We start from the raw sequence: 27631 nt of genomic DNA, 5'->3' as shown, positions 1-27631 counted from the left end.
CGGTCCCTGTTGGCAGGTCTTTTTGCACGTCCCAGGGGAAGGAGAGAGACTGGAGGTGGCTCCTTATTCCTGGGAACTTTGTCATAACTGTCGGGAATAAACACTGTGCTCACGTCGTCAAGAGAACACGGGGCAACATGAATGAGCAGCACGTGCTCCCCTCTCCCCCAGCTGCCAGGTTCCGAGTCTGTCACTCTTCCTGTCTTTCCCGACAACTCCTATCCATCCTTTGAGGTCCCTGTCAAATGCAACCACAAAGCACACCGCAGGCCCTGAGGGAAGGAAACCTCGGAGGAGCCATGCTGATCTTGACACTCCCCGGCTGGGCTCCCGGTGGCAAAAAGGCCTCCTGCTGTCCTGAGGCTGGGGGCGCGGGGCCGGGATCCTCTTCCACACTCCCCCTCTTGCCCCACTCTACCGCCAGTGGCCTTGCCACAGCTCCCATATTCTCTAAATTTGAACCGGTCGGCAGCTGACAGCCTCCCATTAATTTCCCTGCATGTGTGCAGTTGGAGTGTGTCACTGCGTGTGGATAAATATTTATATATGTGTGTATATACACACGTTCATGCAAAGACACGAGTAAGCATGTGCTTGGGAGCCTGTCTGTGTGTGGGAGGGAGTGCGTCCATCAGTGCATATGTGAAAGTGGGTGCGAGCACGGAGGTGCATGGGTGTGAAGCTGGGCACACGTGCCAAAGCATGTGTGGGTGCGTGACTTTGTCCGGGTAATCCTGTGCACTGAAACTGTGAGCTTGTATATGCAGGCCAATCTGTGTGTGCTTGTGAACTGGTGTGCTTCCTTCTGCTTCATGCCGGGGGGGCTGGGGAGGGCCGTGGCCAGTCAGCCCTCCCCCAACCCCCCACCTCTGCGGGCATCGAGGAGGGGCTGCCACTGCATCCTGACTTTTGACAGAGACAAATGAAGCGTGCCTGGGAGGTTGCCGGGCCGTGGCGACCAGCAGCTGTGAGTGGCAGGGTCTGGCCCCTGGCCTCTAGCCCTCAGCGCCTCTGCCCTCCCACCAAGCTGGCAACCAGGACTCGGAGGGCCCAGGTGGGGTCCAGCAAGAGAGAATGGCTCTGCCCTGATGTGCAGACAACAGGGTCTGTCTCTGGTGCTGTGAGGGGCTACGTATGTCGGGCTGTGGGGGCGGGGATGGTGACAGGGACAGAGTGCCCAGGGGATGCCAGTTCTATGGCACGCTTTCCTCTGGGGAGGGAGCTTGGAGGAATGGAGCGACAGGTTACCACTGGTAAAGCCAATCCACTCTAGATGGGACAGCGAGACACAGGCTTAAAGTGCAGCCAGGAAGGTTTAGCCTAGACTTCTGGAAGGATTCCTCCATTGACAAAGGCCACCAAATCTGGGTCTGCAAAGATCCGACTGGGATGCATATCCACCCATAGGACTGCAGGAGGTGTTGGAGACAGAAGACTGGCCTGGGTGACCTTCGCAGGCACCTGCCCCCACCGTCCTGGCTCTGCTTGGTGGCCTCTGCAGCTCTGAGGGGGCCCAGAGGGGAGTCTGGGGAGAGGATTAGCCAGGCACGCTTCTGTGCACTGCACACAAGAGCCTTCCATCCACTCCTTTCTCTGGAACCTTCTTATCCACCATTTCCAGCTGCCCTTCGCTCACCTCTAAGCAGCTGCCCCAGCCATGCCCCCAAAGTGGCTTCCTCGCTCCCCTCCTGCAGCTCCAGACTTTGGGAAAGAAGCCACAGAGTCTGCCGGCAGACCACCCCCCAAGGCCCCAGCCCAGCTCTGCCTGGTCCTGGGAGCTCAGCCCTGGCCCTGTGGCCGTGGCCTCCCACCCACGGGAGAGGTGCTCCGAGGCCCAAACAGGGAGACGAGCCTCAGGAGGGCAGGGGGGACCGCCGGCCTGGGCGGGCACGACCCCTCAACCACGGTGGTCCGTGGAAGCTGGGGGTGCCCGAGGCCCGCCACCCGGCGCTGGAGTCCCCATCCCTGTAGCACTTTGGGGCCTTTTCCGGCAGCTTCCTGTTGGTCCCCGGGGAGTGGATCGCAGCAGAGGACAGGCAGAGACGTTGGGGAGGACGTGTGTGTGGGGGGGGGCGCCCCTGCACCCTGAGCTCTCCTCCTCCTCCCGGAGCTCCTGTGCCTTCTCTGGGAGGTCTGACCCAGGCGAGCGCAGGGACGAGGGGAGGAGGTCATTAATCACCGTTATTTATTATTTCTTACGTAACCGGGTGTTATGAAACATGCAACCTTGTACCAGGCACTACTGGGAATGGAGTGAAGATGGTCCCTACCAGTAAAAGCTGCCCGTGGACGGCCAGGTAGGCCCGCGCCCCTCGGGCGCCCTGCAGACCAGCCTGGGGAAGGGGCGCAGGCTGGCGGGGGGTCGGCCGTGCCATGGCCGCAGAGAAGGAAAAAGGAGGAGGGCGGGAGGGGCTGGGGGTGCCTGGGCCCCTCTGGGAGCCCTGAGGTGGGAAGGGAGCTGGGTTTGGGGCCCCCTGCCTGACGCCAGGCCCGGCCCAGCCCAGCTCTGGCTCCAGGGTGGCCTGGGTCACAGCTGGAGTTGTCACAATATTGACCCAGGAGGAGATAACATCCAAAAGGCTTGGAGTCCCAGTCGGACAAGGAGGGGGATGTCTCCGGAAAAGATCCCTGGCCCCCAAGGGGATCAAACTAAATGGGGCTTTAATAGGTCTCTTCCAGCTCAGATTTCATGGGTAATTGGAAGCAGGTCTGCAGCTGAGCAGGGGGGGCAGTGGCCGGCCAGCCACCGCGCAGGGGACAAGCGGGGACTGGGGCGGGGCTGGGAAATGTTGCCTCCCTGCCACCCCCCCCACAGCCCACGGAGGCCCTGCCGCCTTGGGGGGGCTCGGAACTCCTTTTACTCTGCTCCGGAAGTGCTGCTGTTTTAACTCCTTCAGGGACAGAGGGTGGACAAGTGGGGAGAGAAAACCAAGTCAGAGGTAGCCTCAGGGGAGAAGGACAGCATGTCCTGAGCTAGCCATGTGCTGAGCCGTCCTTCAAAAAATATACAGTAACATTTAAAGCTAGCAACGATCCTGTACAGTAGTACTGACCTTTTTTCTTTTCTTTTTTTTTTTTTTTAACTACAGAAGAGGTATGCATATACTTGTTGAAATAAAATTCAAGCACTAGCCAGGTATATTCAATAAAAAGAAGTCCTACCCTCCCCGCCCCGCCCCACCCTTACTCTGTCCTCTCCCCCTTCCTGCTCTAGGAGTAATGTTTAGCCACAATTTATTGACTGTCTTTCCAGACCCTTTTCAATGCATTCGGTCATTTTCACTCAACAATGTACAGTTAATATCCTCCCACAGCAGTGAGTACAATGTGGTTATTCATTCCTCACTCCCACCTTATTTTTCTAATTCTTTTTTTTAATGAGAGTTGGTTTTTTCATTTGTTTGTTTTAGGAGGTACCAGGGACCGAACCCAGGACCTCATACACTTGCGCTACATCCGCTCCCCCATCACTCCCATCTTAAAGATGAGAAAGCTGGGGAGTGGATGAGGCTCGAGGGGTTGGGCGCCTGCTTCCCACATGGGAGGTCCCGGATTCGGTCCCCGGTGCCTCCTGAAAACAACAACAACAAAACAAACAAATGAAAACTCCAACTCGGGTGAGCTGACGTGGCTCAGTGATTGAGTGCCAGCTCCCCATGCATGAGGGTCCAGGTTTAATTCCCAGCCCCAACACCTTGTGGGGGAAAAAAAAAGGAAGACTATGACTCAGTGGTTGCCACAGACGGTACACCCATGTCTTGTTCTAACCCTGCCACAGTTCCAGCATCTTCCTTGGAAGGAATATGGTGGAGCAGAAAGGCTGGAAACCACCCGAGGGAGGGTTGAGATGGGGGAGGGGAGGCCCCTGGAAAATGAGGGTGGAGGAGCAGGCTAGGGACGGGGTACAGCCCCTGCTTGGGGTGCAGCAGTGCCCCTCCTCCAGTGTCCCTGAGCCCATGTGTGCTCCTGCAGAGGAGCCTGGGCTGGGCAGGGCTGGGCAGCTGGCCGCAGAGGGCTTTTCAAGCCAAGCTGGGAAGGAGCGATTGCCTTTCAGCCCTGGACACGCCAGGGGAATACACATTCCTTCCTGGCCGATCCCTCCCCAGGCCTCGAGGGGACATTTCCTGCCTAACACCCCTGGTGGGTGCTGACCGCTGGGCCTGGGTGCTCCCTGAGGGCCACCATCCTGCACTCCTGGCGGCTGCGTGGCGCCCGGCAGAGGAGCGTGCGTCTCATCCGCCCTGGCCCGGAGCAGCCTGGAGCCAGCTCCTGCAAAGGCTAGGGAGGGGGCGAGGGGATAGACAGTCGGAGGTATGTCCAGTCATGCCTCAGCAGAAATATCAGCTGGGCAGGCCCCGAAAACATCCTAACTTCCGAAGCCTCCACTGCAGTCATCTAGCCTTTCGTCCTCCCTGCCTGGGTCCTCCAAGGGAGGGAATTCGGGAAGCTGAGAGAACAGAGGACAGGCCAGGAAGAAAACATCCAGGGCTCTTCCGGGCAGCCAAATGCACGCTCCCCAGGCGCAGGCATAAACGTACCCACGGGTGTGCACGCTCGTGCGGGAAGGGGATGCCCAGCAGAGGCAGGGCGCGGGAGCCGAAGGCAGGGGCAGGGGCTGGTGGCCTTGGAGGGCTCTCCTTACCCTATTCGATTGTCTGGGAAAATGCTCCCACGTGCCCCCCAGACCTTGGGGGTGGGGGGCAGCGCACAGAGATTCTCCCACAAGGCATGTAAGCCAGCTGAGGAAGGTGATATCGATCCATTCTGCTCACCAACACGTGTGACAAACCCTCTGCAGGGCACCGCATGGTTGTGAGAGCAGAGTCCTCTGCAACTGTCCCCCGGCCCCCCCCCGGGAATCTACCAGCGACAGCCAATCTCTCCACATGGGGTGGGCTGAGCAGTCCCTGAGGGGTCTACAGAGGGATCCTAGGCCAAGCTTTGGCTAAAGTGGGGGTGGAGACCCTCCACCCTTACTCCGCCAGGGCCTAGCTTCAAAGGCGCCTGGGAAGGCTGATGGCTCGGCTCCGTTCACAACCCCCTCCCCCTGCCCCCCAGTTCTGGCCCTGGCCAGGGCCCCAGAAGAGAAATCACTAAGGAGGATTGAGTGTCGATTCACAAACTAATCCGATCAGCGCAACGAGCTCAGCACACGCTGTTCCCCGCGCGGTCCCCTCCCCTGCTCTGCAGCCCCCGGCGGCTGCCGGCTGTGGGCCCGCCCTGCCGGGCGGCGAGGCCAGTTACAGCGGGCTTTAATCACCACGCTGGCGGCGGCGCGGCGTGAACAACTGTCTGCCCATCAGGCATGTTCCTGCGGCGTCGTGGAGGGGATGACCCCTCGCAGCTCTCCTCGAAGGAGCGTGAAACTGGATCCCAACAACAAGCCGGTGGCGGCCGTCCAGGGTGACGCCCGGCTCCCTCTCGCTGCCTGCTGGTCTCCTGGGTGTCGGCCGGGCTCCTCCTGCCCCGGGGCTGAGCGCCCACAAGCACAGGCCTGGGGACTGCGCATCCCCCCGAGCACCAGCGCCGTGGCTCCCTCCCACCTGGCACGACCAGCAGCTGTCTGGGGAGGCGAGTGCTCCCTGCCAGCCAGAGCCGATTAGATGCCCGGATGTTGAGGTCTGCCTGGCATTTCCTGTGTAGGCTTTGGCTGCTGAGGCCAGGCCAGTGGGCCGCCCCCTTGACCTCGGCCCAGTCAAACAGGCACGTCCTGGACTCTGGAGCTCGCTGACTTCTGCCCTGAGCCCCACAGGGAATCCTGTTCCAGAAAAAAAGATCAGTCCTCCCGGCTCCGTTCATACTTAGCTGCCTTCTTCTGCCTTGTAGGGCTCTGGCGGCTGAGGCCTGGCCAGCCCCCAGCCTGGCTGTCTCAGTGCGTGTCCCTCAGGCTCAGGAATGGAGCCTGCAGAATCTGCAGATCTGAGCCTGCCGGTGCCTCCTGGATGCTGTGCGGGGCTCTGGGAGCCTCCGATCTTCCCGCTCCCATCTGTCTGAGGGATAAGTATCCCAACCCTTGGCCTGGACCCCAAGGAGCTGTGGGTAAGGGGGCTGCTCTCAGCTTTCAGCATCTGGAACCCAGTGTGGGATTCCATGGGAGCTCCCAGGCCGACCCCAGGAAGGGCCAGCTTCACCTGCAGGCGTCAGCGTTTTTGGCTCCCTTTCCTCGGCCCAATGTTTTCTTTGGCTTGGGATCTCTGGGACACCAGATTGTCCAAAACAATACAACTTAGTGGTACTTATTTTCCCAAAACACAGTCAAACACAATCGGGCTCTTTGTGTGCAGTGTGGTCCCTGGCTGCCCCCTCCCTGGGGGCCCCAATCCCCACCCCAGCCAGGCCCCTTGGGGGTGGAGCCCTCTTCATTCCCAGTAGCCAGGGGTCTCTGGCCTAGGATTTGGCAGGTCTGGGCAGAGAGGGCAGAGCCAAATCCCACCCCCTTTAACCATCTCTGTTGCACAGCTCTCCCGTCTCCTGTCCCCAGCGCTGGGGTGTAGCAGAGCCCCATGAGAAGCAGCAGGATACCGGAACTGTCTAGAGCAAAAGCTCTTGAGCTAGAGCAGCAGCTGTGTGCTTGAACAAGGTACCAAATAACTGGTGGGACTCAGGGGCTCACTCGTGGCACAGTGGGAGAAGGGGTACCTACTACCTGGGGTTTGTTCCAGAAGTCGATGGGCCTGGCCTGTCGTTAACCCTCCCCTAGTGGCCTCCATTTGCACAGCTACCCCTCTGCAGGGGGTGGGCTGATGGTCACTGAGGGGTCTTGGGCTGTCGTGGCCACACCTAGGATGGAGTCCCTTCACCCCCACCCCCAGTACTGGCTTCCTGGCCCCCAGGCCTCCCTGGGTAGGTGCCAGGCCCAGGCTGCTTCTCTCCCAAGCTGCTCTGCTCCGTGGACATCAAGTTGCCACTTCACTTGGTCAGGCCAGCCCCCAGGGCCAGAGTGCTTCTTAGGCAGGGGGAATGGAAGATCAGTGTGTCCCTTGGGTCACAGAGGCTTGTTGCCTCTCCACTTTTCTCCAGGAAAAGATAAGGCCCAGCACAGGCCTCCCTGGCTCGCAATGCCGGGAGCACCGGTGCTCAGAAATTTGCTGAATGTGCGGTGGAGGAGGGAAAATGCTCTGGATTTCCTACGCTGCTCAGAGGAAGAGCAATGGGAATAATGTTTCTGGAATGTTTGAGGTGATATTTATCAAGGAGAGTGGAGCGCTTATCACTTAGATCAGCAATTCCACTTCTGGGATTCTCTCCCTTGAGAAATCAGCTGAAATGCCAGAAATCAGGCAAGGCAGCACCAGGGCCATAAAAACTTCTACAAAGATGTTCTTCTGGGTGTTGTCTATAACAGCAAACAAATAAACACAAAACAAGGAAAGGGGGAAAACTTCAGTATCTAATTATAAGGGATCCGTTAAAGTGTATTCCTCTATATCCAACCACATAAAGAATGAAAGGGCAACCATTAAAAATGACTTTTTAAGAAAACATTTTAATGATACGGCAACATTTGAATAAAAGATTCAGGATATTGCACTATGGGCAAAGTCTAATCTTAATTATGTTAAAAAAACAGATTACAGGGAAAATACATCAGAATGGTCGTAATGAATATTTTTAGGGTGGAAGGACTATGGGTGATCTTTGTTTTTTTCTTTTTAGCCCCCCAATTTTCCCCCTAGTAAAGGAGATTTGTCATTGTTGTTTGTTTTGAGGATGCTTGCTCCAACATCTCCCAGATGTGTGCGGGGGCTGGGGAGAGGCAGGGGGCCTCCATCCAGCTGCAGTCAGAACCACAGCCTGCTGCGGGAGGGGCTCCACCGAGGGGCCTCCGGCCTAAGGGCTCTCCCTCCTCCAGGCTGGCCTCCTTCTCTGCCAGCCCTCACACTCCTGGCCCTGCCCAGGGGCCTCTCCCCAGTAATGGCTCAGCCACTGGCCTGCAGGGGCTGCCCCAGCCCTAGTGGGAATGAGGGCTCCCGGCTTTCTCAGACGGTCAGTACCCGCGACGCCTTCCCGTTGCTGCTCCGCCCCATCCCAGCTGCAAAAACAACAGCCCATACCCTGAGCCCTGTTATTGCAGCCGAGAGAGGAGCCTCGGGTGTGCTGTGGAAGGAGTAGGGATGGGGCCTGGCAGCCGTCGGGGCAGGGGGTGGGTTGGGGAGGTGGAGGGTCCCTTCCTGCGCCCCCCTGGAGAAGCCTGACTCCACGATGTGTGGGGCAGGGGCTGGGGGAGACCTGTGGGGATTGGGGCTGAGGGCCAACTCTGGCAGTGGCCTCCTTGGGGACTGTGGGGGGTGGGGGTGGGGACAAGGGGCGGAAGTCGAGCCACTTGGGAACCCGCTGAGCCAAGCCGTGGGCAGGAGGCGGCACCACCGTGGCTCCCAGCCGGGCCAGGGCCAAGGCTTTCCCACGGGGTGCAACCGGCCACTGGACTCTGTGGAGCCGACCGCTGCGGGCCAGGCCTGTGAGCCCGGGAGGTCTTGTCACAGTCTTCCTTTCACAGGGGAGGGGCCGCATTCTAAACCCAGCTGGGCACTTCCCTCAGGTGTGTGCTTGTCCCAGCAGGCCAGGGCCCAGCCCCCAGGGGCTGTCCCAGGGTCAGCTCCCATCTCTGTGGGCTCCTTACCCACGAGACAGGGATAGGGTCCCAGAGCTTCTATCACCCAACCTGAAGGCCTCAGAGACGGGTGGATGTTGTAGAATTCAGAGATGCCCTGGAAGTCACTGGAGACACACAAACCTGCGTTAGAACCTAAGTTCTGTCCTCACTAGCTCGCCACTTGACCTCTCCGAGCCCCAGCTTCTTCTACGGTAAAACAAAGGTGTTAGCCTTTACCAGGTAGAGTCTTGGAAATTTTAGACATAATATAAGTGGAAGACACTGTGATTCTCATTACTCAAGACCCAAGAAGTAAAATAGGCTGAGATTGGAAAGGAATTTCTGATCTCAGTTGTCAGCTCAGTTCTCCCCACCCCCTAACTTTCTGCACAACTTAGAGAGCACATTTGAGAAATTGCCCCTTTTGTTTCCACTCTGGCTGGGAACCAGTTAATCAAAATACTCGGTGAAGTTAGACAATAGCTGTCTGTTGTTAGGGATGTTCCTGGCCACAGGCATCAAACCAGGGAGAGACAGAAACTGTTCCTGGGACAGAGGGCAGCCAGATGGGAGCAGCAGAGCCTCGGGCCTCTGGGAGGGCCAGCAGCCTCTGTCTTCAGGTTAGAGGTGGAATGGCATTTATGCATCCAGAGCGCAGGAAGCTGCTCAGACCCCGGACACGGACACGAGCTTGCCGAATGGGCCGCACCAACGCACAACGTCTCCTGCCTTAGGTATTGTTAAAAGAAGTGATGAGTCTTTGAAAGAAAGGAGTTATTCAAACAAAGGCTGGCATTATTTTTCTCTGGATTATCTGCTCTTTAAAATTATAACCAGATGCTTATTAAGTGCATCAAAATCACCTTTCATGGAGATTAAAAAAAATTATCTCACTTATGTAATGGGTGTCCAGATCTACTGCTTTAAAGCCGAATAGAGGGAAGTGGCCTTGGCCCAATGGATGGGGCATCCACCTACCACATGGGAGGTCCGCGGTTCAAATCCCGGGCCTCCTTGACCCGTGTGGAGCTGGCCCATGCGCAGTGCTGATGCGCGCAAGGAGTGTCCTGCCACGCAGGGGTGTCCCCCGCGTAGGGGAGCCCCACGCGCAAGGAGTGCACCCCATAAGGAGAGCCGCCCAGAGCGAAACAAAGGGCAGCCTGCCCAAGAATGGCGCTGCACACACGGAGAGTTGACACAGCAAGATGAAGCAACAGAAAAGAAACACAGATCCCGGTGCCGCTGATAAGGATAGAAGCAGTCACAGAAGAACACACAGGAGTGGACACAGAGAGAACAGACAACTGGTGCGGAAGGGTGGGGGGGGGAACGGGGAGAGAAATAAATAAAAAATAAATCTTAAAAAAAAAAATAAAGGCACATAGAAGTTCTGTGTCTCTAAATCTTTGAGGTCACCACCATTTATCAAGTGTTCTGTGTGCCCCAGGTGCAGTGCTGGGCACTGGAGTGAGTTATCTTGCTGTCACCATTGTTTCTACTCATGACGCGGTCATGCAGCTCGTGAGGGGCAGACCTAGAGCTGAACTGAGATCTGCGTAAGTTCCAAACCCAAGCTTTGGAACCACTCAGTGGTTTCAACCACTGCTTTCATAGTTAAGAGGATAACTGGCCTTGGTCTCCATGTTATTTTTTTTCAGAATCTCAGGCTGTATTTGTTTTTGCCCACTATGTGCTTGGTATATTCTCCCTTGGCACAAGAGATGTATTAAATGTGAACTAATTCCTCTGTTGACCAGAACCAGCCCACCTCATAAAGAGGTAAGGAATATGAGGGCCTTTAACCAAAAGGCAAAATTCTCTAATATGTAAGGGGTGATGCTGTTTATCATTATTGAGTTTCCCCTCATAACAGGCGCTGTTGTCCAATAAGCATTATGGTGCTTGGTATAAAGGTGCTCAATAAATATTTGTTACATACCGAATATGTTGATCCATGAAGAGCAAATGTTAACATTCACTCCTAATAACCATACAGCAGTGATATTTTTTGTTTCCATTCATGCCCTAGAACCACCGTGTCTGTCAGACTTTTCCTCGAAAAGTTTCCACAAAACTATAAATCCATATTTAGACCATGATTAGCTTCTAGTTTAGCAGACTCATTCAAATTATAAGTATTTGCTGAATTCATACCTGGCCTGAGAATAGGGTTGGGCTCCTTGAAGGACAAAAAGAACTTAGTCAGGGCCCCAGTGACCCAGAAGGTTAAGCCAAAGGGGAATTTACTCAGAAGTGCAAGGGGGCTCTACCTTCAGGCATGGCTAGGTCCTAAGAGCCTAAACAAACCATCAGGTTTGTTCTTTCTCTCTCACTCCAGGACTCTCCTGGAACATTTACCTGACTTCCTCCCACACCACACCACAGGAAAGCTAACCAGTGACAGTCCCAAGCCACTGTCCTTCCAGCAGATGATCTCGAGGAGAAGGATCTGCTCTCTTCTCAGGTCCATCTAGCAGACCGCAGGGAAGGATGGCACAGCCAGTTAGCATGGAAGTGGACTGACCTTGGTTGTGTGCCACCCCTGCGGCTTGGGGCCACTGGAAACACCAGGAGGTATTGGAATTGACAGTTCCACCCGAATCACATGGGATGGGGAGGGGCAGTTCCCAACGGAAAAGGGGTGCGGGACAGACAAAAACAACAGGTGTCTACTACAATAGCACTTGTTCTCAAGTTGCGTAGAGACATGACTTATCCACAAAAACAATCAGAGAAGGATAAAAACAGTAGTGCATTCAAATGCCCAAGTGTTGAGTCAAAGGTTTCAGGAAAAGGAAGTGATCCTATGGTCAAAAGGAGATTCTGTAGAAGGGAGGAGAAAGACCCCTATCTTTTGGTCTCCTCCCTCCCCCTGGTTGAGGCTTATCATCATATAATCACCTTACTTTCCACATTAAAATCAGGAAACTGTGATTTGATCAATTGTGTAGATAATTAGCCAGAATGATTGAAATTGGGACAGTTTGGGAAAATCAGAAAGATCTGATCAACATACTCCTACGCCAGGTCAAGAAAATAAGCTCAGGGAGAGATTTCTTGTTTTTCTTACCAATAACTTGTATGATTATAAATGGTATATGTTTATTGTAGAAATTCTGGGAAAATGAAAATAAAAAATGTTAGGATTGGGTGTGACCACAAGTAATAGAAACTTGAAGGTAACAGTGGCTTAAGCAAGACTGAAGTTTACTTCCCTCTCAGGTACATGAAGTCCAAGCCAGTATGGGGGGCTCCACTTCCCGGAGCCTCAGGGTGCCCGGCTCCTTCCAGCCAGCTCACTGCTCAGCCATGCCTGCGTGGCCTGCATCTCCACCCCTGAAGCCTGCGGAGCAGAAAGGCAGGCAGGAGGAGGAAGGCATGAAGAGGCCAAGGGTCACGTCAATTACCTCCTGCGGAAGGTTCTCAGAAGCAGCAACTAACCCTTCCGCATCACCCCATTGGTGAGAACGTAGTCACATGACCATGTCTACCTGCTAGGGAGACTGAAAAATGTGGTCTCTGTCCTGGATGGCTATTTGCCCAGCTAAAACTCTCTATGGAGGAAGGGAGAAATGGCTATTGGGACAATGAGTGGTCTTCTGCCCCACCTGCAATCATTCTACCCAGAGACAGGTGTGCTGTTAACATCTCGATATATATAGAGAGATGCAGGTATATGTGTGTATATATATATATACATAAATTTATGTTATATATTAAAAATAGAAATGAAAATGAAGTTGCAGTCTGATAAAATATATTGTTTTTGCATCCAGCTTTTTAAAATTGCAGACTTTAAACAAAGTCTCTTTCATGACCAGTTTTAGCATTGAGTCCATTATAGCTAGACTTATTAACAAATTGACCATCCCCACCAAATGTAATGCTTTATCATTTTCTTTTTAAATAGATGCTTTTATCTTATAAAGCCTGGTTTACAAAAGTTTTCTTGTTTAACTCTCTATTTGGAAATAATTATGGATTCACAGGTGGTTGCAAAGAAGGGTACATGGAAGTTCCAGCCTTCTCCAATTTAACATCTTACACAACTATTATACAAAATGGAAACCAAGAAATTGAAAATGGTACAATTCACAGAGTTTATTTAGCTGTTCCCAGTTATGCACACACTTGTGCACGTGTGTCTATGCAATTTTACCACATGAGTAGCCTTGAGTAACCACCATGACAATCACGATACTCAACTGTTCCATCACCACAAAACTCCCATGTGAGGCTCCTTTAAGCCACACTCATCCCTTTCTCCCATTCCTAACCCCTGGCAACCACAGTCCATTCCTCATCTCTATAATCATCTTATTTTATGAACATTACATAAATGCAATTAGGCAGCATGTTCCCTTTTGAGATCAGCTTTTTTCACCCAGCATAATTTACTCAAGGTCCATCTGAACTGTGGCAGATCTCAATAGTTCACTCCTTTGTGATGCTGACTAGAATCCCATGGTATGGCTGGATCATAGTTTAACCATTTACTTGCTGGAGGAAGCTTAGGTAGTTACAAATTTTGTGCTATTATCAATAAAGCTGCTATGAAAATTTGTGTAAAAGTTTCTTTGTGAAAATAAGTTTTAATATCTCTCGGATAAATAACCAAGAGTGCAATTGCTGGGTCGGGTGGTTAAGTCCACTTAAGTTTCAAAAGGAACTGCCAAACTATTTCCCACACTACCGGTGTGTAATCTGCTTTTTAAACTTAATAGCGCTCCTCACTTTTAGGAATTCCCTGTGTCATTAAATATTCTTCTAAGACATATTCCATTGTATGGATGCACCATAATTTCTTACACCAACCTCCTAATTTTGAATATTTAGGTTTATTTCTGATTTTTGTGTTATAAATAATAAAGCAAAAACTATCGTGCATCAATCTTTGTGCCTATTTCTGATTATTTCTAAGGATAAATTTCTAGACATGGACATACTGGTTCCAAAGCTATGAATGAACATGTCTTTTCTGGGGGGAGGGGAAGGTACTGGGGGTTGAACCCAGGACCTTGTACATGGAAAGCAAGCACTCAAACCACTGAGCTACACCTGCTCTCCTGAAGGAACATTTTAAAGTCTTTTAGGGGAAGCAGATATGGCTCAAACAGTTGTGTGCCTGCCTGCCACGTGGGAGGCCCTGGGCTTGGTCCCCAGTGCCTCCTGGAGAGGATGGGCAGGACAGCAAGCTGACATGACGGGCTGGTGCAGCAAGCTGATGTAGCAAGCTGTGCAATGAAGAGACACAACAAAGAAACATAATGAGAGACATGACAAGTGGGAGTGCAGGTGGCTCAAGCCATTGGGTGCCACCCTCCCAAAAGGAAGTCCCAGGTTTGGTTCCTGGCACCTCCTAAAAGAAAAGAAGACAAGCACACAATGAACGGACACAAGAGAGCAAACAGTGATCAGACAACAAGGCAGGGGAAGAAATAAATAAATAAAATCTTAAAAAAAAAGTCTTTTGGGAGCAGATGTGGCTCAAGTAGTTGCGTGCCTGCCTCCTACATGGGAGGTCCTGGGTTCAGTTCCCAGTGCCTCCTAAGAAGATGAACAGAGATGAGCTGACATAATGAGCAGACAGAATGAGCAGAGACAATGAGTGGACACACTGAGCAGAGACAACAAGCAGACAATGAGCAGACAACAAACTGTCAGATGAGGGAGCCATCTCAGGAGGGAAAAAATCTTTTGCTACATTTTCCCCAAATTGTTCTACTGAAAGGTTATTTCAGTTTATACTCCCACAACAATGTAGGAAAATTATGACAAAGTTTCTAAAAATACTAATATTGCAAAACAAATTGTAGTTAAAGAATTGATATCTTTAATATATAACTAGATCTTAAAAATAAATAAATAAGACAAATACTGGATATCAAATGCTTTGGGTTGCAAGTGACAGACAATGCCATTCAAAATGATACAAACAATAAAGAAATTTATCATCTCATATAATAAGATGTCTAAAGGTAGGGCAAACTCTGGATTTGTTAATTTCAGACAACTCCAATATAAGGAATCATACTTAAAATGACAGCATAGACTCTGAAGCCAGAATGATAGGTTTAAATTTCAGCTCTTCCACTTACTAGCTATAGAGAAATGTGCAAGGTACTTAGCCTACTCATGCCCCAGGTTTCTCTTATGGAAATGATTATTATGTAGCTCATAGGATTATGAAAAGAGTTACTATACATAAAATACACAATAAATACTGCTATCAAGGGCCCAGGTTATTTCTGTTTTCCTGCTCTGCTATCATCAGGATGTTAACTTTACCATAAGGTCACAAGATAGTTGCAGTAACTCCAGGTAACACATCCAAGACCAAAGATAGATGAGATTAAGTATTCTTCTCAGTTTCATTCTTAAGAACAGGAAAATCTTTCTAAGAAGCCCCAAAAAGATCTCCACTCATATCTAACTGGTTAGAAAACGGGTCACCTACACAAATCTGTAGAAAAGGAGAAGGGGATTGCTCTAATTGGCTTAGACCAATCAGGATTTACCCATGAGCTAGGGTCATTTTTCCCTGTGGTAAAAACCAAACAAAATTAGGGTACTGTTAACAAGGAAGAAGGAAAAAAATGGATATTAGGTAGACAACTAGAATGTCTGCCATGTTCCACCTTAGAAAAATGGGCAGACCATATACACCAGCATTCATAAAAGAAGGAAAGCAGGAAACCTGTCAGTAAACAGGTTGGGCTGTCATCAGGTAAGTGAAGTCCTTTGTAAGCAGACTGAAAGATGGAGAAAGAAGCCACAGGGAGCAGCCAGAAGCTGGAGGTCAAGGGAACCCAGAAGAGAGAGAAGATGCCACCATGCATTCTGCAAAGCAACAGAAAAGCCAAGGATCTCCAGCAGCCAGCCCCAGAATGCTACAGTCTTCTGTGAAAAAGCATCACCTAGCTGACACCTTGATTTTGGACTTCTACCTCAAGACCATGAGCCAATAAATTCCTGTTATTTAAGTCAATCCATTGTATGGTGGCTGTTTTAGCAGCTAGGAAACTAAACCAGTTAGTATCTAGAATATATAAAGAACTCCTAAAATATGAGAGAAAAAGATTTACAAAAAAAACAAAGCTTGGCAAAAGACATGAGCAGATATGTGACAAATAATATATGGCTGGTAAATGTGAAAAAAAAAAGAGAACAATTTCATTAGTAATCAGAATGTAAATTAAGACCACAATGAGCTATCCTTTTATACCCACCTGATTCCCCAAAAATAAGATATGTGATAATACCAAGTGTTGATAAAGACGTGGATCAGATGGAACTCTTACATACTGCTGGAGGGAGTATACCTTCATTCAACCACTGTGGAAGACTAGGACTATTTGTAAAGTTGAACAGTCACATGCCCTATGATAAAACTCTCCCACTTCTAGTGGTGCCAAAAGACATCCAAGAATATTTATAGTGCTATTATTTGTATTCCTTCACCTCCTCCCAAAACTGAAAGCAACCGAGATGTCTACTGAAGGAAAAGGAATATATGAATTGTGGTATAGTCACACAGTGGAGTACTATGTAGCAATGCAAATAATAGAACTAAGTACATATAACAACAAGGATGGATTTTAGGAATGTAATGTTGAGTGAAAAAAGCATGTTGTAGAAAATTATGATACCATTTATACAAAGCTTAAAAACAAGCAAAACCAAATAATATGTTGTTTTATGGATTGTAAATATAAGGCTTATGAATAAAAATTTGGTTTAGTGGTTATTCCTGGGTGTGGAGAAAGGCAAGGAAATGGAGTAGAGAAAAGAGCACACATAATGATGTGTTGGTATTGGGAGTATGTGAGAGATAGGTTCATGGGTGTTCATTTTGTTGTCATGCTTCAAAACTTCCGTATATGTTTTATATATACATCTGTATAAATTTATTTTTATGTACAAAATAATGGATACCTTATATTTTTGCTCGTCTTTTTAAAATTATTTTTTATATAGTAACATATATACAACACAAAATTTCCCATTTTAACCACTTTCATGTATGATTCAGAAATGTTAATCACATTAACCATATTGTATTGCCATCACCATTACCATCACCATCATCAAAACTTTTTCATCACCCTAATCAGAAAGTCTGTACTCATTAAGCAATAACCTCCCATCATCACCCCTTCGGCCCCAGGTAACCTACAATCTACTTTCTGTCTCTATGAATTTACTTATTCTAGGTATTTATATAAGGGAAATCATGAAATATTTGTCCTTTTGTGTCTGACTTCTTTCACTCAACCAGATGTCTTCAGGGTTCATCCGTGTTGTAATATGCATCAAAACTTCATTTCTTTTTATAGCTGAATAATATTCCATTATATGTATATATCGCATTTTGTTTATCCATTTCTCTGTTGATGGACACTTGAATTGCTTCCACCTTTTGGCTATTGTGAATAATACTGCTATGAATAAGATGTACAAATATCAATTCGAGTACCTGTTTTCAATTCTTTTTTGAGTATAAACCTAGAAGTGAAATTACCAGGTCATATGGTAGCTCTATGCTTAACTTGCTGAGGAACTGCCAAACTTTTTTCCACAGTGGCTGCACAATTTTACATTCCCACTGGTAACGTACAAGGTGTCTATTACTCTTCATCCTTGCTAACACTTGTTATTTTCTGTTTTTAAAAAGAACAGCCATCATAATGGGTGTGACGTTGAATCTTATTGTGGTTTTGATTTGCATTCCTATAATGTCTAATAATGGTGAGCATCTTTTCATGTGACTATTGAACATTTGTGTATCTTCTTTGGAGAAATGTCTGTTCAAGTCCTTTGCCCATTTTTAAATTGGGTTGTCTTTTTGTTGTTGAGTTACAGAAATTCTTTATATATTATGCACCTTAAACCCTCATCAGAGACATGATTTACAAATATTTTCTCCCATTTGGTAGGTTGTCTATTACTTTCTTTATAATGTTCTTTGAGGCACAAAAGTTTTAAATTTTGATGAAGTCCAATTTATCTATTCTTTCTTTTGTTACTTGTGTTTTTAGTGTTATTGCTAAGAATCCATTATCTAACACAAGGTCCTGAAGATTTGTGCCTATGTTTTCTTTTAAAAGCTTTATGATTTTAGTGCTCATATTTAGGTTGTTCATCCATTTTGAGTTAATTTTTGTATATGATGTTATACAGGAATCCAATTCCATTCTTTTGCAAGTGGATATCTAGTTTTTCCAGCACCATTTGTTCAAGAGACTATTTTTTCCCCACTGAGTGAACTTGGCACACTTGTCAAAAATCTATTCATAATAGATGTGCTTCCATATTTTTTAATGGCTTGAAATCTGGAAGAATAAAGAATAATATCTAAAACTGGCCAGATCATGGTAACAGGGATATACATTGATACAGTTCAAAAATATTCTTAAATTAATGTACAACAAAATTGACAAATATTTTATGATTTTTGGTGCTATTCGGTTTTTAATTTTGGTTTTGTTTATTGCTAATATGTAGAAATGTTTCATTTTCCCAGGCTGAACTTGTATCTTGCAAACTTGCTAAAACTCATTTATTAATTCTATGTAGACAATAATGCCATTTATGCATATAGACAATTTATATCTTTCCAGTCTGTATGCCTTTTATTTCTTTTTCTTGCCTTATTGCACTGGCTAGAACTTTGAGAACAATGTTGAGTAGAAGAGATTAGGGGGAGCCAATGTGGCTCAGTGGTTGAGTGCTGGCTTCTCACATATGAGGTTCTGGGTTCAGTACCCAGCCCTGGGACCTCAAAAAAAAGAGAAAGAGAGAGTAGGCACTCTTGCCTTGTTCCTGATCATCAAGAGAAAGCATTCAGTCTCACCTTTTAAGTATGCTGGGTATATGATTTTGTATATGCCTTTTATCAGAATGGGGAAGCTCACTTCTATTCCTAGTTTTCTGAGTTTATTATTTTTTTTAATCAAGGATTTAAAAAATGTTTTTTTTTTCTGCCTCAATTCATATGTTCATGTGATTTTACTTCTTTAGATTGTTAATATGGTGGATTATACTGACTGATTTTCAAATATTGAACCAGCTTTGCATCCCCAGGTTTAAAGTCACTTTCCAATATAACTCATTTTATGTATTCCGGATTTGGTTGACCAATATTTACTGAGAATTTTTGTGCCCATATTCATGAGATATATTGTTATGTAGTGTTGTTTTTTTCCCTCATATTATCTTTGTCTGATTTTAGTACTGATGTAATCTTTTTTTTTTAAAGATTTATTTTTTTATTTATTTCTCTCTCCACTCCCCCAGTTGTTTGCTCTCTGTGTCCATTCGCTGTGTGTTCTTCTGTGTCCGCTTCTATTCTTGTCAGTTGCCCGGGAATCTGTGTCTCTTTTTGTTGCATCATCTTGCTGCATCAGCTCTCTGCCACTCCTGGGCAGGCTGCACTTTCTTTCACGCTGGGTGGCTCTCCTTATGGGGCACAATTCTTGCGCATGGGGCTCCCCTACACAGGGGACACCCCTGTGTGGCACAGCACTCCTTGCCGTGCATCAGCACTGTGCGTGGGCCAGCTCCACATGGATCAGGGAGGTCCTGGGTTTGAACCCTGGACTTCCTATGTAGTAAGCAGACACTCTATCCATTGAGCTAAGTCTGCTTCCCCTGACATAATCTTTTTGAAGGGCAATTTGTGAACTGCAGTAAGTCTTAATAATTAGTGTGCCCAAAGATTCCACTTCTAAGAATTTATCTTAAGGAAATTAGAGATTATTTATACATAGACTGGCTTTGGATAGACCTGGATTTGAGTATTAATTCATCCCCTTACTAACTGCTTAAATTCTGCGAGTCTGTTTCCTAATCTGTAAAACAGAACTGAGTACCTTCCTCCCAGAGTGGTTGCATTAAACGAGACAATTCATGTAAAGCTCGTATTAAAGTGCCTAACACCTAGTTAGCTTTGAATAAATGACAGTTCTCTGGGTACTAGGTTATACTGCCCAGCCCCTGTAGAAATCTGTCCAAATCGGAGGACATTATTTGTCCCCATATAAGCTATCACTTTGAATCTCCTTATTGGTGGGTAGTCTCCTCGTCCTTAATTCCTCTCTCTTACAATCTGTGTGTTAGGCACTGGAGATGCAAAGACAAAAAGGATATAGTTCCTACCCACATGGAGCTAAGTCTATCCGAGACACATGCACAAACTAACCAGTACCACGCACCGTAATAGCGCTGCGATGGAGCGTCTCCCAGGACGCACCCTCATAGCGTCCAGGTCCGGAGTGAGCTGGAGAGGGCAAGACAAGCTGTTTCCATAGCAACTGAACTAGCCACCCTCGTCAGGCCTCTCTTTAGCATCTGTGGAGCCAGGAAAAGCCACTTCCGGCTCTCCACCTCTGCAGCACGCAGACCCTTCGCCGTTACAGAACCACCCGAACCCCATGTCTCCGATTGGCTCAGGAGGACGGGGGCCGTGGCCTACGATCTCCCAAACCCGCGTTCTCGCGGAGCGGAAGCGACCTCACCCGACCCGGAAGTGTAAACCCTGCCGTCTGGCCGGTACAGCTTCTGCCTGCGGGTTGGCGGCTTTTGAGGTGCCGGGCGCTGCCATGAAGGGCTCGGAGTTGACCGAGAGGATCGAGAGTTTCGTAGAGGCCCTGAAGCGGGACGATGGGCGGCGGAGCTCCGAGGATATGGCTCGGGAGACTTTGGGGCTGCTGCGCCAGATCATCACGGACCACTGCTGGAGCAACGCGGGTGAGGCAAGGCTAGCCCCTCCCGCGTCCCCGGCCCTAGTCGGTTCCCGGTCCCAAGGCTGAGAATCACCGCGCCTTGTCTGCTCACCCACTCTCTCTTGGACTGCAGGGGAGTTGATGGAGCTGATCCGCCGGGAGGGCCGGAGGATGACAGCCGCGCAGCCTTCAGAGACCACTGTGGGCAACATGGTGCGGAGAGTGCTCAGGATCATCCGGGAGGAATATGGCAGGTCAGGCCCACGTCCGGGCCTCGGAGTTGGACCCAGGGATGCTTTTTGCACGAGCCCTTCACCCTGCTTGGAGCCTTTAGTGAAGCCGAGCCGCTTCTCTTACCTGCCTGACCGCGCCTCCTCCTCATCTCCCTCTTTGGGTCTTGTTCCCTCCATAGACTCCACGGACACAGCGACGAGAGCGATCAGCAGGAGTCCCTGCACAAACTCTTGACCTCCGGAGGCCTGAGCGAGGATTTCAGCTTCCATTATGCCCAACTCCAGTCCATCATCATTGAAGCAATTAATGAGCTGCTGGTGGAGCTGGGTAAGAGTCCTCTGACCCCTGGGTGGACAGGACAGGTCCCTGGCGTATGAGAGAACAGAAGACTCTGTTAATTATCCATCAGGAGAGAGATTACCAGTCCTCTGGTTTGCAGCATTGAAACAGGTGGCAGGACTAAAGTAACTCTCTAGATTTCTGTACAGACCAGTCCTTTATAGGTTACAAATCTACTGCTGGCAGAGAACTATTAGGATAGAGCTCTATTTTCATTATAAAAACAACAACTCCCTAAAACCGTGGTTGATAGACCCTCCTGCGCTAAACTTCCTGAATTGTTATACACACACACCACCTCTATCCTCCTTGTCTTTGTTGCCCAGACCCGCAGATAGACATTCATTACAATCCAGAGAGGAAGAACCTGGGGTTCTATCTGTGCCCCAAGATGCTGCTTCCAAATCCCGTCCCTATTTTCCTTCTCTGGCCTCTTTCTAACTCTCAGGTGGTATGGCCACATTTTTTTAAAGTTGAGGTGAAATTCACAACATACAATTAAACCATTTTAAAGTGTATAAAGTGGTGCTTAGTGTAGTCACAGTGTTATGCAACTACTGACTCTTTAGTTTAAAACTTTTTAATCACCCCCTAAAAACACCTGACCCATTAAATAATCACTCCCTATTCTCCCTTCCTCCCATCCCCTGGTAACCTCTATTCTACCTTCTGTCTTTATGGATCTGCCTATTTGAGATATATTGTATAAAAGGGATCATACAGTATGTGACCTTTTGTGTCTGGCTTCTTTCCCTTACATGTTTTCAAGGTTCATCCAAATTAAAGCATATATCAATATTTCTTTCCTTTTTATGAAATACAATTCCGTTATATGTTTGTACTCTTCCTTTTGAGGAAGTGTTCTTTTAGGAGGATGCTCTATCCCATCCTCAGTACTTTAGGATTTCCCAGATTAGACTATTACTTGTCTGAATTTATTATTTTCAAAATCAACGGTAAGGATTTGCACACCGATGTTCACAGCAGCATTATTCACAACTGACAAAAGGTGGAAGCAACCCAAGTGTCCATCAACAGATAAATGGATAAACAAAATGTTGTAGAACATACAATGGAATATTATTCGGCTATAAAAGTAATGAAGTTCTGATGAATGTAATAACATGGATGAACCTTGAAGACATCACATTCAGTGAAATGAAGATTCAACATGATGTCTTCAAGGTTTGTCCATGTTGTCACATGCATCAGAATATTGTATGCTCTCACATATATGAAAAAATTATCATATGCAAATTCATAGACACAGAAACTAGAATACAGGTTACCAGGGGCCAGGGTGGGGGTGGGGAATGGGGAGTCAGTGCTTAGTTGGTACAGAGTCTGTTTGGTGTGATGGAAAAATACTGGCAGGGAATGGGGGCAGTGGTGGCCACAATATTGTGAAAGTAATTAACACCGTGGCATTGTGTATTTGAAAGTGGGTAAAATGGAAAATTTTATGTCGTATATATGTTACCAGAATAAAAATGTTAAAGAAACAAATCAGAGAGAAGTGGATTTGGCTCACCTGATAGAGCTTCCGCCTACCACATGGCTCCATGTGTGGAGCTGGCCATGCGCAGTGCTGACGCGCGCAAGGAGTGCCCTGCCATGCAGGGGTGTCCCCTGCGTAGGGGAGCCCCACGTGCAAGGAGTGCACCCGTAAGGAGAGCCGCCCAGCACGAAAAAAACCAAAAAAACAAAAAACAAATCAGACCTGTCCAACACTTTAAAGAGTGAGCGCTAACATAAACTATGAAGTATAGTTAATAGTATAATTAGTACCATTTCATCGATTAGTTACCACACCAATGCAGAGATGTTAATAATAGGCAAAACTGTGTGTGAGGAGGGTATACTTGGGAACTCTGTACTTTCTGCATGATTTTTCTGTAAACTTAGAACTGTCCTAATTAAAAAAACAACACAGTTGTAGGGGACTGCTGGCGTCTGAACTGTAGTGGTAGGGGTTTTGGTATGGGGGTGGTTGATGAGCTGGGGGCCTGCTGGGATAAAGATCAGGCTGAGAACGTGGGCGATAGCAAACTCCAGAGGAGGGGTGCTTTTAAGAAATTGTGACATTTCGCCTTAGGCCCATTATTCTGTGGGAGGAGGCTCTGCTAGGTGGGCAGCCCTCCCTTCCTTGTGCTAGCATAGCAGTTTCATATTTTCCTCACAAAACTTGCTCTTTTTGCAGAAGGGACAACGGAGAACATTGCTGCCCAGGCTCTGGCACACATCCACTCCAATGAGGTGATCATGACCATTGGCTACTCCCGAACAGTAGAGGCCTTCCTCAAAGAGGCTGCCCGGAAGCGGAAATTCCACGTCATTGTGGCTGAGTGTGCTCCTTTCTGCCAGGTAGGGGGACTGCTGGAGTTGCTAAGAAAAATGAAAATTGAGAAAGGAAATAAAGGGGGGTCTAAGCCAACTTTGAATTGGTAAGCAAGACGTTGAGACGCAGAGGATAAAGTGAAAGCATTAAAGGGATTTTCAAGTTGTTCATCCTGTGAAAATTCTTTTTTTTTTTTTTTTTAAAGATTTATTTTTATTTATTTAATTCCCCTCCCCTCCCCCGGTTGTCTGTTTTCTGTGTCTATTTGCTGCGTCTTGTTTCTTTGTCCGCTTCTGTTGTCGTCAGCGGCACAGGAAGTGTGGGCGGCGCCATTCCTGGGCAGGCTGCTCTTTCTTTTCACGCTGGGCGGCTCTCCTCACGGGTGCACTCCTTGCGCGTGGGGCTCCCCTACGGGGGGGACACCCCTGTGTGGCACGGCACTCCTTGCGCGCATCAGCACTGCGCATGGGCCAGCTCCACACGGGTCAAGGAGGCCCGGGGTTTGAACCGCGGGCCTCCCATGTGGTAGACGGACGCCCTAACCACTGGGCCAAAGTCCGTTTCCCTGTGAAAATTCTTAAACATTGGTTTAAGAAAGTTGGGGGAGCTGTTGGGTCCAAGAAAAGAGAAATATTGATCCTTTTAGGAATCAGAGTAGGATAAATTACCTTGAGGATGACTGATGTTTCCTCTGACCTCACGCAATCCCTTAGAAAATAATAGGTCTAAAAAAGGAAATAATATGTAAGGATGCAGGACATTGTAAAATAATGAGCCAGGAGATATCTTGTCATCTCTGCTTGGTTACGTAAGCAAGTAGCATTTCCAGTTCTGTGGCTGCTATAGTGCTGCTTTGGGATATTGTACATTTATTAGCTTTCCCAGGCTTCTCTGCAGCTTACCAGAGAAAACTTATGATAGGCAGAAAAATGAGTGATCTGTTTGAAACTGTTCTGGATCTGCCCGGTATCACAAGAGTTCCCCAGATCTGTTACCTTTCAGCACTCTCTCACTCTCTCCCACTCCTTCTCCCTGTATCAGCCTTTCCTTCCTGTTGCAGGGTCATGAAATGGCTGTCCATTTGTCCAAAGCAGGTATTGAGACAACTGTCATGACCGATGCTGCCATTTTTGCTGTTATGTCAAGAGTCAACAAGGTGCGTGCATTTGGAGTTATGTTGAATTCATGAAGATTATGCTCCCACAATCTTTTTCCCCTTCCATAATATCCATTGTAAGTAACAAAAGTTTCTACCACCTTTTGAAAGTAAGCCTTTATTAACTGAATTTAACTGAATTTCTTTTCCCGTTATCTGTCTCTTTGTTCCTTAATTGGAGTATCCTCTAAATTTGGTTAAAGCACTGAAAAGAGTGCAGTAGAACTAAAACTAAGTGTGTTAGGGATTGGCTAGAGGGCTCCTGCCTTATGCTTAGTGAACGTGGCAATGGTGGATGGCAAATGAAAAGGGCTTCTGACTTCTCAGGAGGTGTGAGTATAGAATTCCAGGGCTAAGAGTAGTAGGTATTGTAATTTCCTTTTACTATGCTCATTCTTTCCTTGGGAATCCACGTTTAAGCTAGAATCTATGGTCCTGAGCCTAGGGCCCCTTTTCCTCTGCTGGTCTGTAATCCCCCACCACCCGAGGACATAAAAACTGAGACCAGAGTATTCAGCCTGTTGCACCCAGTTGCCCCTTTAAGGCTCTACCTTCAGGATGGCTCACAGTTTCCTTCCTGTTCCAAAGGTGATCATTGGCACAAAGACCATCCTGGCCAACGGTGCCCTGAGAGCTGTGACAGGAACTCATACTCTAGCGCTGGCAGCAAAACACCATTCCACTCCACTCATTGTTTGTGCTCCTATGTTCAAGCTTTCCCCACAGGTACGTCTGTCTCGCATAGCCAATGGAGAGAAGGGAGCCAAAGTGTAGGCTTAAACTTGGGGCCTTCTACCACTCACTCGGGGGCCTGTCTTTATCTGCATTTACTCAATGGATCGGATCCAGTGGAGGCTGAAAAGAGCCACAGAAGTCTTCATCCAGGAAAAATAATTGATACTAGTTATAGCCTGGCAGCTTTAGGAAGTCAAATTTGTAATGTCAGGACAATACATAGTTGGGAACCCTTTGCTTATATTACCATGACTCCCACTTGCCCTGACCATTTCCGAAAATGCCAAACAAGTTGAAACTAGGGACACAGAATTGGTCTTATTCATCATAGTTCCAGGACCTGTCCTCTGTGGTTTGAACACAGGCAGCTACTGAGTGAGACACCATTTCATTAGAGATAGAAGCTTTGAGAACAGCAAGCTATAGGTCTCTCTCTCTTTTTTTTTTAACTTTTTCTTTTCTAGTTTCCCAATGAAGAAGATTCATTTCATAAGTTTGTGGCTCCTGAAGAAGTCCTGTCTTTCACAGAAGGTACAGAAGTTAATGTGTGTGTTTTGTTTTGCTCGTGAATAGGATTGAACATTGTCAAGTTTTGCTTTTTATCATACTTTTTGTGGTAACTGTTCTCTCTAACAGCTTAAGGTACTTGGGGCAATGATCTAATCCATGTTCATTTTGTTCTGAAACCAGTACATTTGAGCTGAGTTGTTAGGCCATGGTGGGTTGGATCACTGGCATTGGCTGGGTTTGGCTTTGTGTGTTATTTAAGACACAGGCAACAATCTAGGGGGGAGAATGTTCTAGTTCCACTTGCTGTAGGGTAGGGAGTCCCTGTGATGCAGTAGCTGACAAAGGACGCAGGCTCTGAAACGTGCCTACGTATGAAACTGCCTCCAGCCTTGATATCTTGTATACTGGAGGTCCTTTCCTCTGACTTCTAAAGGGAGGAGCTTTGCTCAGTAATGATAGATACCCTAGCCTTAAACATCTTCTGGGAGCAAAGCATAGTACTTAGGGTTCTTAGTCCTTCTTGGAAGTGGAATAACTTCATCCATTTACTCAAACATTTCATTCTTTCAGAAAATATTTATTGAGCACCCGCTATGCATCCAGCACTATTCTGGGCACTGGGGATATAACAATGAGCAAAACAGATAAGGCCCTGCTCTCACAGAGCTTACATTCTGTTGGGGGAAGACAGATGAGAAAATGTCAGACCATGGGATATTTTCGGAAGAAAACAATAAATTAAGGTGATGTGATAGAAAGACAGGCCTAAGGGACTATCTTAGAGTCAGAAATAGTCTTTCTGAGATGGCATTTGAGCTTCAGCTGAGTCCCAAGTGATAAGAGCCCACTGTGTGAAGATAAGGGAAGAGTTTTCTAGACAGAGGGAAAAGATGGTTCAAAGGCCCTGAGATGGGTACGTGGCTGAAGAGTAATGGGCTGGGGTGGCAGGGAGTGGTACAAATTATATTCAATCCTGTAGGGAGGGTCCAGATTTTGAAGGGTGCATGTCAGAATTCGAATTTCATTCTCAGGGCTATTGAAAGGTACTGGGGATCCTTCAGCAGAGATTATCATGATCTGAAGTTCTTTCTTTTTGTTTGCATTTTGTTGCTGCCCTTCCTTGGGGTAGTTGCATGCCTGTGTTATTGATCCCAGACTCTATATACTCAATTATTAAAGCAGGATGTTCAGATTTATCTTCAGCATGTGTGATTGCCTTTCAGGGGACATTCTGGAGAAGGTCAGCGTTCACTGCCCTGTGTTTGACTACGTCCCTCCTGAGCTCATTACCCTTTTTATTTCCAACATTGGTGGGAATGCACCTTCCTACATCTACCGCTTGATGAGTGAGCTCTACTGTCCCGATGATCATGTCCTCTAAACCACCACTTACGCTAAACAGAAGTTACTTACACAAGCAGAATGGAGAGAAAGAACATTTCAGCACTACTGCTGAAATGTATCCCCTTTGTAATGGGGGAGTGAACTGGAGACAACCTAAAAAAAAAAAAACCGTGATACTATTTCCTGCCTTTTTGATCATCCCTTACAAGGGCACACATCCAGGACTGTTTCTTGCCTTTCAGGTCTTTAACAGAGCAGCAGGGCTTGACCTATTGATTTTGGAGCCTCTTAGTGACCTGGTTGTGTCTGTTTCAGGAACTTAAACTTTCTGGTTCAGTGATGTGTTAAACATAACACCAAATACTTTGCAGGGATAGAGATTTTTGCTTAGAAATGGCTACCACACCTTTTCCTAGGCTGTGCCAATAAAAGCTACTTGAAGGCTCCTGAGTTGGTTTATTTATTGTCCTGCTCTGATTGAAATGCTTGGAATAACAGCAGCAGAGCCCTTTTGTGTTTTCATAAAGGGCTGTAATTTGAGGTAACATTTCTAAAGCATGGAAGCACAAACGAGAGTATTTACAGTTTCCTTTATAATTCACTGGAAGTGGCCCCCAAACAACTTGTTGGTTCCCTAAGATGGAGGTTCTAAACCTGTC

General features: G+C 47.6%; 1 protein-coding gene and 1 long non-coding RNA gene across 3 annotated transcripts; both read left to right on the top strand.

The window, feature by feature from the left end:
• Positions 1-2225: 2225 nt before the first annotated feature.
• LOC101427695 (uncharacterized) lies at positions 2226-13478 on the top strand. Of its 2 annotated transcripts, XR_011648302.1 has the most exons (7): positions 2226-2297; positions 5827-6039; positions 6460-6580; positions 10041-10149; positions 10252-10372; positions 10932-11167; positions 11816-13478. It is a non-coding gene; the product is annotated as an uncharacterized lncRNA (long non-coding RNA). The 2 variants fall into 2 exon arrangements; XR_188070.3 differs by having other exon boundaries at positions 5827-6580.
• Positions 13479-16564: 3086 nt separating this feature from the next.
• EIF2B2 (eukaryotic translation initiation factor 2B subunit beta) lies at positions 16565-27418 on the top strand. The gene is made up of 8 exons (XM_058293063.2): positions 16565-20341; positions 20450-20570; positions 20729-20877; positions 23090-23253; positions 24288-24383; positions 24972-25109; positions 25583-25649; positions 26852-27418. The coding sequence occupies exons 1-8, from the start codon at positions 20026-20028 to the stop codon at positions 27007-27009; spliced, it is 1209 nt and encodes a 402-aa protein (XP_058149046.1). The 5' UTR covers positions 16565-20025; the 3' UTR covers positions 27010-27418.
• Positions 27419-27631: the final 213 nt, after the last annotated feature.

The sequence above is a fragment of the Dasypus novemcinctus genome, chromosome 3, assembly GCF_030445035.2.
Source record: "Dasypus novemcinctus isolate mDasNov1 chromosome 3, mDasNov1.1.hap2, whole genome shotgun sequence".
NCBI classification, from domain to species: Eukaryota; Metazoa; Chordata; class Mammalia; order Cingulata; family Dasypodidae; genus Dasypus; species Dasypus novemcinctus.
The sequence above is the reverse complement of the archived record's forward strand: the minus strand, read 5'-3'. Positions and strand labels throughout refer to the sequence as shown.